Here is a 14,432-nt window from a genome sequence, read left to right as displayed (position 1 = left end):
TCTAACCTTGTGCTGAACCCATTGTTATTCCTAGATATGTTTACATATTGTAACCTCACTTTTGCGATATTCAAGGTGCAGTGGCCAAGTTAGATTGCGCACAGCAAGATTGCACAAGTAGCAGCAAGATAATTTTCGCAGATTGTCTCTTTTTCTCCTTATGCTGCTTGTGGGGTAAATTTTGACCTGAGAACTACCGTTCAGATCCCGTCCATTCTCTCCCAATTCTTCCCCAAGTTGAGGCCCCAGAACGTATATCTCCTTAGGCTGCAGACGGGAGAGTGGCTTTCATGTTTTATTCGAAAGATGCCACCTTTGATAGCCACAACATTCGAGAAGATCGACACTATCCAGGACAAAGCAGCCCCGCTCGATCGGCACCCCATCCACAAACATTCACTCCCTCCACCCCCGACGCACAGGGGCAGCAGTGTGTGTACCATCTACAAGATGCACTGCAGCAACTCGCCAAGGCTCCTTCGAAAGCGCCGCCCAAACCCACCACCTCTACCGCCTAGAAGGACAAGGGCAGCAGACACACGGGGAACACCACCACCTGCAAGTTCCCCTCCGAGCCACTCACCATCCCGACTTGGAAATATCTCGGCCGTTCCTTCATTGTCGCTGGGTCAAAATCCTGGAACTCCCTCCCTAACAGCACGGTGGGTGTACCTACACCACTCGGGACAAAATCCTGGAACTCCCTCCCTAACAGCACGGTGGGTGTACCTACAACACACGGGGACTGCAGCGGCTCAAGAAGGAGGCTCACCCACCACCTTCTCAAGGGGGCACTTAGGGATGGGCAATAAATGCTGGGTCCGGCCACCGACCCCCACATCCCATGAATGAATAAAAATTGTGTGAAGCTCCCTTTGTACTGACCCTCCGACAGTGCGGCGCTCCCTCAGCACAGACCCTCCGACAGTGCGGCACTCCCTCAGCACTGACCCTCCGACAGCGCGGCGCTCCCTCAGCACTGATCCTCCGACAGTGCGGGGCTCCCTCAGCACTGACCCTCCCACAGTGTGGCGCTCCCTCAGCGCTGACCCTCCGACAGTGCGGCACTCCCCCAGCACTGACCCTCCGACAGTGCGCCGCTCCCTCAGCACTGACCCTCCGACAGTGCGGCGCTCCCTCAGCGCTGACCCTCTGACAGTGCGGCGCTCTCTCAGCGCTGACCCTCCGACAGTGCGGCGCTCCCTCACTACTGACCCTGCCACAGTGCGGCGCTCCCTCAGCACTGACCCTCCGACAGTGCGGCGCTCCCTCAGCACTGTCCCTCGGAATGTGTGGAATTCGCGGACTCTTTGTTCCTGAACCATGTGTCGGATTGGCTGATTGAGATGACCTGTCTTGAGTAGGTCCCGAACCCACAGCCTTGTGAATCAGAAATGAGAGAGTGAAATGGCCCAAAATATTTTGAAAAGTAAACCACTGAACTTGAAAATAGATTCTCATGATGGAAATTGACCTCCATGCCTTTCTTGCCTTGAGGTTTGGTGGTTTCCATGTGGTGAAACAGAGTTGGACTTATATCCCACGCAGATTCCAAAAATGACCAGAATGATTTCACATTTTCTGGGCAATAATATAATGGAAAACAGACAACTTGCTATGGGTGACCTCTTCCCTTTGCTCTTCTTGGCATTTCATATTGGGCCTATTGTCAAGGCTAAAGCCTGAACACTTATTTGGCCTTTGTCTTGTGAGCTCCCTGAGTGGACAGGATCTGAATGGCCAATGACTGGGCCAGGTTTCAAGCTCCCAGTCCAATTAAGGTAACTCCAACTTGCCTAGTACTTTTTTGCTGCACCCATTGTTCCACCATATCCCTCAATCCCCACCTTTTCCCCGTATCCCTCAATCCCCACCTTCTCTCCATATCCCTCAATCCCACCTTCTCCCCATATCCCTCAATCCCACCTTCTCCCCGTATCCCTCAATCCCACCTTCTCCCGTATCCCTCAATCCCCACCTTCTCCCCGTATCCCTCAATCCCACCTTCTCCCGTATCCCTCAATCCCACCATCTCTCCATATCCCTCAGTCCCCCCCCCCCACCTTCTCCCCGTATCACTTAGTCCCAATCCCCACCTTCTCTCCTTATCCCTCAATCCCAATCCACAACTTCTCTCCATATCCCTCAATCCCCACCTTCTCCCCGTATCCCTCAGTCCCCCCACCTTCTCCCCATTTCCCTCAATCCCAATCCCCACCTTTTTCCCATTTCCCTCAGTCCCAATCCCCACCATCTCCCCGAATCCCTCAGTCCCAATCCCCACCTTCTCCCTGTATCCCTCAGTCCCAATCCCCACCTTCTCCTTGTATCCCCCAGTCCCATTCCCCACCTTCTCCCTGTATCCCTCAGTCCCAATCCCCACCTTCTCCCTGTATCCCCCAGTCCCAATCCCACCTTCTCCCCAAATCACCCAGTCCTAATCCCACCTTCTCCCTCTATACCCCAGTCCCAATCCCTACCTTCTCCCCAAATCCCCAAGTCCCAATCCCACCTTCTCCCTGTATCCCCCAGTCCCAATCCCCACCTTCTCCCCATTTCCCTCAGTCCCAATCCCCACCTTCTCCCCGAATCACCCAGTCCCAATCCCCACCTTCTCCCCGAATCCCTCAGTCCCAATCCCCACTTCTCCCTGTATCCCTCAGTCCCAATCCCCACCTTCTCCCTGTATCCCCCAGTCCCAATCCTGACCTTCTCCCCAAATCCCTCAGTCCTAATCCCCACCTTCTCCCCAAATCCCCCAGTCCCAATCCCACCTTCTCCCCAAATCCCCCAGTCCCAATCCCACCTTCTCCCTGTATACCCCAGTCCCAATCCCCAACTTCTCCCCAAATCCCCCAGTCCCAATCCCCACCTTCTCCCCATATCCCTCAGTCCCAATCCCCACCTTCTCCCTGTATCCCCCAGTCCCAATCCCACCTTCTCCCCATATCCCTCAGTCCCAATCCCCACCTTCTCCCTGTATCCCTCAGTTCCAATCCCCACCTTCTCCCCATATCCCTCAATCCTCATCTATTTACGTCCTCCCCAGCTTCTTGGGGTCCAATCTCTGCACCCCTCCCTCCCAAACCCCCCCCCTCCACCCTCTCTCCCCACCCCTTGGAAACTTTCTCCAGAACCGGCTGCTTCTCCCCATTCTCGGCGAGGGTCACGACCTCTCGCCCTGGCTTGACCAGGTGCTTCATGGGCCTCTCTCTTACCGCCCGCGCGATAGAAGTACCAGTTTCTGCTGGGGTGCTGTGCCACGTCAGGAGTTAATAATGGAGATGGCTATAACCCAGCATGCATTGCACTCACGCAAGCCCTCTATCAAAGCCATTGACTACCCCACCCCCGCTCCCAGAGTTGACATGGCCATTGGTCCGCGCCAAGGCTGCTGGGAGATCCATGGCTGCACCTCGCTTCACCTCCTGCTCCAGGCCGTTGCAGGCAAGCAGACAGGAGCTGACCGGTGATACGTGTTCGCCCCGTGGTCCCGCTGTTCCCAGTTACACTCAGGCTACCCTCCAGCCCAGCACTGTACCTGGTGGGGCCCAGCTGGTGACTGGACAGCAGGAGGCAGACCACAGGCTGCGACAGCGCAGTCATCGTGGCCCTCGCTTTGTTCATTGTGTAGGCGCCGCTTCATGTGCGCAGACACCAGGCAGTCCCAGTCAGTCAGCAAAGTGACCCTCGCACCCCTGATTCCAGCCACCAGCACCCTAAGGCTATCTCCCTCTCTCTCTTTCCATTGCTTTCTCCCCATCCCTCTCTCTCCCCCCTCACAATCTCCCTCTCTCTCCCACTCGCTCTCTCTCTGTCTCTCTTCCTCTCTCTCTCTCTCTCTCCCTCTGTGTCTCTCTTTCTCTCTCTCTCTCTCCTCCCTCCCACTCTCTGTTTCTCTTCCTCTCCCTCTCTCTCCCTCTGTGTCTCTCTTTCTCCCTCACTCTCTCCTCCCTCCCACTCTCTGTCTCTCTCCCTCTCCCTCTCGCATTCAGTCTCTCTCTTTGTCTCTCATTTTCTCTCTCTCCCTGTGTCTCCCTTTCTCTCTCTCCCTTTTTCATCCTTCCCCACTCTCTGTCCCTCTTTTACCCTCTCAGCTGCTAACTCTGTAATCCTCCGTCATGATCTTCCTTTCATTCTCCTCCTCCCTCTCCCCCTTTCCATTTCCCTTGGTCTTTCTCTATTTCTCTCTGTCACACTCACCCTCCCTGTATCTCTCTGCAACTTTCTTTCAAGGTCCCTCTCCCACTCAGTTGCTTGGAATATGGGAATCTCATCTTCTATATATAACCCCCCCAAAGAACCCCTCGATTAGATTCCAGTCTGTAACTCACTCCCGGGTATCTGTTAATCTATATATAAACCACCCCGAACCCCTCGATTAGATTCCAGTCTGTAACTCACTCCCGGGTATCTGTTAATCTATATATAAACCACCCCGAGCCCCTCGATTAGATTCCAGTCTGTAACTCACTCCCGGGTACCTGTTATTCTATATATAAACCCCCCATCGAACCCCTCGATTAGATTCCAGTCAGTAACTCACTCCCGGGTACCTGTTATTCAATATATAAACCACCCTGAACCCCTCGATTAGATCCCAGTCTGTAACTCACTCCCGGGTACCTGTTATTCTGTACATAAACCACCCCGAACCCCTTGATTAGATTCCAGTCTGTAACTCACTCCCGGGTATCTGTTATTCTACATATAAACCCCCTGAACCCCTCGATTAGATTCCAGTCTGTAACTCACCCCCCGGGTATCTGTTATTCTATATATAAACCCCCACGAACCCTCAATTAGATTCCAGTCTGTAACTCACTCCCGGGTATCTGTTATTCTATATATAAACCCCCCGAACCCCTCGATTAAATTCCAGTCTGTAACTCACTCCTGGGTATCTGTTATTCTATATATAAACCACCCCGAACCCCTCGATTAGATTTCAGTCTGTAACTCACTCCTGGGTATCTGTTATTCTATATATAAACCACCCCGAACCCCTCGATTAGATTTCAGTCTGTAACTCACTCCCGGGTATCTGTTATTCTATATATAAACCCCCCCGAAACCCTCGATTAGATTCGAGTCTGTAACTCACTCCCGGGTATCTATTATTCTATATATAAACCCGCTGAACACCTCAATTAGTTTCCAGTCTGTAACTCACTCCCCGGTATCTGTTAATCGATATATAAACCCCTGAACCACTCGATTAGATTCCAGTCTGTACTTCACTCCCAGGTATCTGGTATTCTGTATATAAATCACTCCGGACCCCTCGATTCGATTCCAGTCTGTAACTCACATACCCGGTACATGTTATTCTATAAATAAACCCCCCAGAACCCCTCTATTAAATTCTAGTCTGTAGCTCACTCCCGGGTATTCGTCATTCTATATATAAACCATCCTGAATCCCTTGATTAGATTCCAGTCTGTAACCCACTTCTGGGTATCTGTTATTCTATATATAAACCACCCTGAACCCCTTGATTAGTTCCAGTTTGTAACTCACTCCCGGGTATCTGTTATTCTATATATAAACCACCCCAAACCCCTCGATTAGATTCCAGTCTGTAACTCACTCCCGGGTATCTGTTATTCTATATATAAACCACCCGGAACCCCTCGATTACATTCCAGTCTGGAACTCACTCCCGGGTATCTGTTATTCTACATATAACCACCCCAAACCCCTCGATTAGATTCCAGTCTGTAACTCACTCCCGGGTATCTGTTATTCTCAATATAAACCACCCAAACACCTCGATTAGATTCCAGTCCATAACTCATTCCTGGGTATCTGTTATTCTATATATAAACCCAGCGAACCCCTCGGTTAGATACCTATCTGTAACTCACTCCCGAGTATCTGTTATTCTGTATATAAACCCACCTGAACCCCTCGATTAGATTCCAGTCGGTACCTCACACCCGGGTATATGTTACTCTCTATATAAACCCCCCCGAACCCCTCGTTTAGATTCCAGTCTGTAACTCACTCCTGGGTATCTGTTATTCTATATATAAAACCCCCGAACCCCTCGATTAGATTCCAGTCTGTAAATCACTCCTGGGTATCTGTTATTCTATATATAAACCACCCCGAATCCCTCGATTCGATTCCAGTCTGTAACCCACTCCTGGGTATCTGTTATTCTATATATAAACCCCCCGAACCCCTCGATTAGATTCCAGTCTGTAACTCACTCCCGGGTTTCTATTATTCTATATATAAACCACCCCAACCCCTCGATTAGATTCCAGTCTGTAACTCACTCCCGGGTTTCTGTTATTCTATATATAAACCACCCCTAACCCCTCGATTAGATTCCAGTCTGTAACTCACTCCCGGGTATCTGTTATTCTATATATAAACCACCCCTAACCCCTCGATTAGATTCCAGTCTGTAACTCACCCCCCGGGTATCTGTTATTCTATATATAAACCCCCACGAACCCTCAATTAGATTCCAGTCTGTAACTCACTCCCGGGTATCTGTTATTCTATATATAAACCCCCCGAACCCCTCGATTAAATTCCAGTCTGTAACTCACTCCTGGGTATCTGTTATTCTATATATAAACCACCCCGAACCCCTCGATTAGATTTCAGTCTGTAACTCACTCCTGGGTATCTGTTATTCTATATATAAACCACCCCGAACCCCTCGATTAGATTTCAGTCTGTAACTCACTCCCGGGTATCTGTTATTCTATATATAAACCCCTCCCCGAAACCCTCGATTAGATTCCAATCTGTAACTCACTCCCAGGTGTCTGTTATCCTATATATAAACCCCCCCGAAACCCTCGATTAGATTCGAGTCTGTAACTCGCTCCCGGGTATCTATTATTCTATATATAAACCCGCTGAACACCTCAATTAGTTTCCAGTCTGTAACTCACTCCCCGGTATCTGTTAATCGATATATAAACCCCTGAACCACTCGATTAGATTCCAGTCTGTACTTCACTCCCAGGTATCTGGTATTCTGTATATAAATCACTCCGGACCCCTCGATTCGATTCCAGTCTGTAACTCACATACCCGGTACATGTTATTCTATAAATAAACCCCCCGAACCCCTCTATTAAATTCTAGTCTGTAGCTCACTCCCGGGTATTCGTCATTCTATATATAAACCATCCTGAATCCCTTGATTAGATTCCAGTCTGTAACCCACTTCTGGGTATCTGTTATTCTATATATAAACCACCCTGAACCCCTTGATTAGTTCCAGTTTGTAACTCACTCCCGGGTATCTGTTATTCTATATATAAACCACCCCAAACCCCTCGATTAGATTCCAGTCTGTAACTCACTCCCGGGTATCTGTTATTCTCTATATAAACCACCCAAACACCTCGATTAGATTCCAGTCCATAACTCATTCCTGGGTATCTGTTATTCTATATATAAACCCAGCGAACCCCTCGGTTAGATACCTATCTGTAACTCACTCCCGAGTATCTGTTATTCTGTATATAAACCCACCTGAACCCCTCGATTAGATTCCAGTCGGTACCTCACTCCCGGGTATCTTTTACTCTCTATATAAACCCCTCCGAACCCCTCGTTTAGATTCCAGTCTGTAACTCACTCCTGGGTATCTGTTATTCTATATATAAAACCCCCGAACCCCTCGATTAGATTCCAGTCTGTAACTCACTCCTGGGTATCTGTGATTCTATATATAAACCACCCCGAATCCCTCGATTCGATTCCAGTCTGTAACCCACTCCTGGGTATCTGTTATTCTATATATAAACCCCCCGAACCCCTCGATTAGATTCCAGTCTGTAACTCACTCCCGGGTTTCTATTATTCTATATATAAACCACCCCAACCCCTCGATTAGATTCCAGTCTGTAACTCACTCCCGGGTTTCTGTTATTCTATATATAAACCACCCCTAACCCCTCGATTAGATTCCAGTCTGTAACTCACTCCCGGGTTTCTGTTATTCTATATATAAACCACCCCTAACCCCTCGATTAGATTCCAGTCTGTAACTCACTCCCGGGTTTCTGTTATTCTATATATAAACCACCCCTAACCCCTCGATTAGATTCCAGTCTGTAACTCACTCCCGGGTATCTGTTATTCAATATATTAACCACCCCAACCCCTCGATTTGATTCCAGTCTGTAACTCACTCTCGGATATCTGTTATTCTATGTAGAAATTCCCCAGCCCTTCGATTGGAAGTTGCTATTTCAAGGCTCTGGGGACCATGGGGTCACAGGGGATGTGCGAGCGATTCAATTCTTTTGTTCCAAGTTGAGAATGAGATCGGGAGGAGTTCATAATTCCGGGGCCTGTGGTCTCAGATTGTGGGAAAATTTCCAGAAATTTGACAATTGCAGCCTTTGTGTGTTTAAATTAAGACCTCTGTTTTTCAACGGTTCCTTTACACTCATGCACTGTCTTGTTCTTAAGAGCACCCATTGTTTCTTCTGGACCGCTTCCCACGTTCCACTCACCAGAATCATCAGCTCTCCCAGAACCCTGTAAGCCCCCTGTTCGAATCTCAATGACTCCCGTTCACCTACTGTTATCTAACCCCGTGCTGTACCTGTCCTGGGAGTGTTTGATGGGGACAGTGTAGAGGTAGCTTTACTCTGTATCTAACCCCATGCTGTACCTTTCCAGGGAGTGTTTGATGGGGACGGTGTAGAGGGAGCTTTACTCTGCATCTAACCCCTTGCTGTACCTGTCCTGGGAGTGTTTGATGGGGACAGTGTAGAGGGAGCTTTACTCTGTATCTCACCCCGTGCTGTACCTGTCTTGGGAGTGTTTGATGGGGACGATGTAGAGGAAGCTTTACTTTGTATCTAACCCAGTGCTGTACCTGTCCTGGGAGTGTTTGATGGGGACGGTGTAGAGGGAGCTTTACTCTGTATCTAACCCCGTGCTGTACCTGTCCTGGGAGTGTTTGATGGGGACGGTGTAGAGGGAGATTTACTCTGTATCTAACCCTGTGCTGTACCTGTCCTGGGAGTGTTTGATCCGGAAGGTGTAGAGGGAGATTTACTCTGTATCTAACCCTGGGCTGTAACTTTCCTGGGAGTGTTTGATGGGGACAGTGTAGAGGGAGCTTTACTCTGTATCTAACCCCGTGCTGTACCTGTCCTGGGAGTGTTTGATGGGGATAGTGTAGAAGGAGCTTTACTCTGTATCTAACCCCGTGCTGTACCTGTCCTGGGAGTGTTTGATGGGGATAGTGTAGAAGGAGCTTTACTCTGTATCTAACCCCATGCTGTACCTGTCCTGGGAGTGTTTGATGGGGACAGTGTAGAGGGAGCTTTACTCTGTATCTAACCCCGTGCTGTACCTGTCCTGGGAGTGTTTGATGGGGACGGTGTAGTGGGAGCTTTACTCTGTATCTAACCCCGTGCTGTACCTGTCCTGGGAGTGTTTGATGGGGACGGTGTAGAGGGAGCTTTACTCTGTATCTAACCCCGTGCTGTACCTGTCCTGGGAGTGTTTGATGGGGACAGTGTAGAGGGAGCTTTACTCTGTATCTAACCCCGTGCTGTACCTGTCCTGGGAGTGTTTGATAGGGACGGTGTAGAGGGAGCTTTACTCTGTATCTAACCCCGTGTTGTACCTGTCCTGGGAGTGTTTGATGGGGACAGTGTAGAGGGAGCTTTACTCTGTATCTAACCCCGTGCTGTACCTGTCCTGGGAGTGTTTGATAGGGACGGTGTAGAGGGAGCTTTACTCTGTATCTAACCCTGTGCTGTACCTGTCCTGGGAGTGTTTGATAGGGACAGTGTAGAGGGAACTTTACACTGTATCAAACCCCGTGCTGTACCTGTCCTGGGAGTGTTTGATGGGGACGGTGTAGAGGGAGCTTTACTCTGTATCTAACCCCGTGCTGTACCTGTCCTGGGAGTGTTTGATGGGGACGGTGTAGTGGGAGCTTTACTCTATGTCTAACCCCGTGCTGTAGCTTTCCTGAGGCTGTTTGATGGGACAATGATGGCCTTTAGCATGCAGCCTATCCCCCCCTCTCCATGTTGACTGAGTTATTTTTCGGAGGAAGTGTCTGGATGGGGCAATCAATGTATTTCCGGACGCCTCTGACTCAGCTCTGGTTGGCAAGAGGCAGCTTTATCTCTCAGCATCATACATCGCCCTGAAATACTTCATCCGCTTCTTGCAATGCTGGCTCTGCGCTTTGCCAGATTAAGTGATATAGTTTGAACTGGAGATTAGCTGCAGGAACATCACATCAGAATCCCTGGCATTTCCTGCCTCACAGCCTGTCTGGTACCTCGTACAGTGACTCGTGAACTTGCCGCACACCCTCTGGATCCCAGTGTCCCCTGTACCGAGTCAGAATAACATTGGAATTCTGAGCAGGATGAGGCCATTCGGTCCCTTGGCCTGCTGCCCCATTTAATAAGATCGTGGCTGACCTGGTTGTGACCTGATCTCCGCTTTCCTACCCACCACCCCAATAACCCTCGACTCCCTCGTCGATCAGAAATCTGTCACCAAAAAGTTAGTACTCAGATGCAGCGAGTGATTGGGACGGCAAATGGAAAGTTGTCCTTTACTGCGAGGGGGTGGGGGAATGGAGTATAAAAGTGGGGAAGTTTTGCTCCAACTGGACAGGTGTTGGTCAGGCCGCTCCTGGGGCTCTGTGGACAGTTCTGGTCTCCTTACTTAAGGAGGGACAGACTCGCATTGGAAGCCGTTCAGAGAAGGTTCACTCGGCTGATTCCTGGGACGAAGGGGGTTTGTCTGATGGGGAAAGGTTGAGCAGGTTGGGCCTCTACCCATTGGAGTTTAGAAGAATGAGAGGTGATCTTATTGAAACATGTCAGATTCTGAGGGGAGGGGGTTTGACAGGGTGGATGCTGAGGGGATGTTTACCCTCCTCATGGGGGGGGAATCTAGAATGGGGTGGGGCACAGTTTCAGAATGAGGGGTCTCCCATTGAAGACGGAGATGAGGAGGAATTTCTTGTCTCAGAGGGTGGTCAGTCTGTGGAATTCTCTCCCCCCCCCTCCCCCTAAGAGCAGTGGGGGCCGGGTCACTGAATATATTCAAGGCCGAGTGAGGCAGATTTCAGATCGACGAGGGGGGTGTCGAGGGTTATGAGGGGTGGAGATGGGCAGGAAAGTGGAGTTGAGGCCCCAGTCAGATCAGCCAGGCTCTTATGGAATGGGGGAGCAGGCTCGAGGGGCTGAATGGCCTCCTCCTGCTCCGATTTTGTATGTCTGCATCTCGCCATCGCTTCTTTTGCCAAACACCTCAAACCCCATGCCCTCCGTGTCCGCTGTATCTTGCCACGTTTATCCACCCTACCCACCCAGGACAGCACTTGCTAGGATTCTGCAGAGCCCCGTATCTAAGTAGTCCCCCCACCGACTCCCCCACTTTCGCAGTGCCCACAGCAGTGAGGTCGAGCCTTCACTGTCCCTTCCAAAATGCCCTGGCCAGACACTCAACCCCTGGGGCAATGAGGGAGGGGTGGGTGGGGGGTAAAAGTGCTGGCATTGCCCCGGCCAATGCCCTTGTGCCCCGGTAGAGAAGAGAGGCAAGAAATGTATCGACACTTACACACGTGCCTTGCTGGTCGAGGGGTGAATTCTCCAGGCTGTCTGCTCTGGGGTGGGGTGGGGTGGGTGGGGGGAAACAAGAGAGAGAGAGAGAGGAAGTAGAGAGACTTGTGCATTAGGGGAAGTGCGTCAGGCTTCTGTTGAAACCCAGAGAGTGGGGGCAGTGAGGAAGTCAACGCAAGGGCAACACGCCAGGCGGGAGTTGAGGGAGAATGCACATCGCACTGTAGACGTCAAGTGTCGGGGGGGGAGGGTGCTGACTCAGGCAAGAGGGGGTGGGGGTCAAATCAGGGACAGGGTGTGTGCATCAGAGCTGACCACCCTCTGACCCTGTCCTGGCCGGGGCCACTGTCAGACAGGTTGTCGGCAGGGTTTTGGGTCACGCTAGAGCGCACGGAGCTGTGGGGGTGGGGGTCGAGGGAGCCGAAGGGAATAAATGACTCCCCTCCCCGGAGTGAGAGGGCGGCGGGGGGTGGGGGGTGTTGTACCATGCTCCGATTTCATTCCCTGTCGCCTGTCAGTAGGATTTAACAGCGGAAGCGGGGTGGGGGGGATTCAGCCCCTCAGGTACAATCTGCCCCACCTCCGCTTCAAGGGAGCACGGACCAACTAATCCCACTGCCCCGCTCTCTCCCCATAGCCCTGTATCAATCCCAAACTAATCCCACTGCCCCGCTCTCTCCCCATAGCCCTGTATCAATCTCAAACTAAACCCACTGCCCCGCTCTCTCCCAATAGCCCTGTATCAATCCCAAACTAATCCCACTGCCCCGCTCTCTCCCCATAGCCCTGTATCAATCCCAAACTAATCCCACTGCCCCGCTCTCTTCTCATATCCCTGTATGAATCCCCAAACCAATCCCACTGCCCCACTCTCTCCCCATAGCCCTGGATCAATCCCCAAACTAATCCCACTGCCCCGCTCTCTCCCCACAGCCCTGTATCAATCCCCAAACTAATCCCACTGCCCCGCTCTCTCCTCATAGCCCTGTATCAATCCCCAAACTAATCCCACTGCCCCGCTCTCTCCCCATAGCCCTGTATCAATCCCCAAACTAATCCCACTGCCCGGCTCTCTCCCCATAGCCCTGTATCAATCCCAAACTAATCCCACTGCCCCACTCTCTCCCCATAACCTTGTATTAAGATTGACACTTGCTTCCTCCACCACCGACGCACAGGGGCAGCAGTGTGTGTACCATGTACAAGATGCACTGCAGCAACTCGCCAAGGCTCCTTCGACAGCGCCACCCAAACCCACCACCTCTACCACCCAGAATGACAAGGGCAGCAGACACATGGGGAACACCACCACCTGCAAGTTCCCCTCCGAGCCACTCACCATCCTGACTTGGAAACATATCGGCCGTTCCTTCACTGTCGCTGGGTCACAATCCTGGAACTCCCTCCCTAACAGCGCGGTGGGTGTACCTACACCACACGGGACAAAATCCTGGAACTCCCTCCCTAACAGCACGGTGCGTGTACCTACACCACACGGGACAAAATCCTGGAACTCCCTCCCTAACAGCGCTGTGGGTGTACCTACACCACACGGGGACTGTAGCAGCTCAAGAAGGCAGCTCACCCACCACCTTCTCAAGGGGGCAGTTAGGGATGGGCAATACATGCTGGGCCCGGCCAGCGACATCTAGATGCCCCAAATAATTAGGAAGCTTTTAAAGTTTGTCAGCACTTTTCGCTACGTTATGACATCACAAAGTACTTCATTGCCAAAGAAATATTTATTATTGGATATGTGGCCATTTTGTCCACAGCAAGATTCCAAAAGCAGCAATGTGAACGTGATCAGCTTGGTAACATTGGCTCTAGGATAAATATCAATCCAGGGCGATCTCCCCAGCACCCAAACTCTTGTTCTGACAGCGGCTGTGGGATCTATCAGTCAAACTGTGATAGCAGAGCGGGGGGCGTTAATATTTAATGTTTCACCCCGAAGAATGGCTCCACTGACAGTGCGGAGCTCCCTCAGCGCTGACCTTCCGACAGTGTGGTGCTCCCTCAGCACTGACCCTCCGACAGTGTGGTGCTCCCTCAGCAATGACCCTCAGACAGTGCGGCTCTCCCTCAGCACTGACCCTCCGACAGTGCGGCTCTCCCTCAGCACTGACCCTCCGACAGTGCGGCGCTCCCTCGGCGCTGACCCTCCGACAGTGCGGCTCTCCCTCAGCACTGACCCTCCGAAAGTGCGGTGCTCCCTCAGCACTGACCCTCCGACAGTGCGGCGCTCCCTCAGCACTGACCCTCCGACAGTGCGGCTCTCCCTCAGCACTGACCCTCCGACAGTGCGGCTCTCCCTCAGCACTGACCCTCCGACAGTGCGGCTCTCCCTCAGCACTGACCCTCCGAAAGTGCGGTGCTCCCTCAGCACTGACCCTCCGACAGTGCGGTTCTCCCTCAGCACTGACCCTCCGACAGTGCGGCGCTCCCTCAGCACTGACCCTCCGACAGTGCGGCGCTCCCTCAGCACTGGGAGGCAGGCGAGTGTCGGGCCTGGATTATGGGGCTGGTGTCTCTAACCCTCTGGCGTTAATAGAGGTGGGATTGTGTTTCGGACCGGCCACAGATTGTGCTCCCAAATCACCGCTAATGGCTTCTTCCTTTTGCAGCTGACAACTTCAAAATTCCCGGTGGTGGTGAAAATGGGACATGCCTACTCAGGAATGGGCAAGGTAAGGAATTTTGTGACCGACCAACGGGTTCCCTGGGGTACGGACTGAATGATGCCAGTTTGTCAGAAACTTTCACCGCTATGCCTCTGGTGGGCAGAGGCGGCAACTGCCCCATGACGGTTCATCGCCCGGGAACTGTTTACATAGGGATTTACA

General features: G+C 51.6%; 1 protein-coding gene across 1 annotated transcript in view; it reads left to right on the top strand.

Annotated features, from left to right (window-relative positions):
• The window catches only part of LOC121272753 (synapsin-1-like), a 178,428-nt gene that overhangs the window by 29,649 nt on the left and 134,347 nt on the right, over nucleotides 1–14,432 (top strand). Inside the window, exon 6 of the mRNA XM_041179533.1 lies at nucleotides 14,214–14,276. Within this exon, the coding sequence (XP_041035467.1) occupies nucleotides 14,214–14,276 (63 nt within the window). The remainder of the gene's footprint in view (nucleotides 1–14,213; nucleotides 14,277–14,432) is intronic.

The sequence above is a fragment of the Carcharodon carcharias genome, chromosome 35 (genome assembly GCF_017639515.1).
Source record: "Carcharodon carcharias isolate sCarCar2 chromosome 35, sCarCar2.pri, whole genome shotgun sequence".
NCBI lineage: Eukaryota > Metazoa > Chordata > Chondrichthyes > Lamniformes > Lamnidae > Carcharodon > Carcharodon carcharias.
Note: the sequence above shows the minus strand (reverse complement) of the source record. Positions and strands in the feature narration are given on the sequence as shown.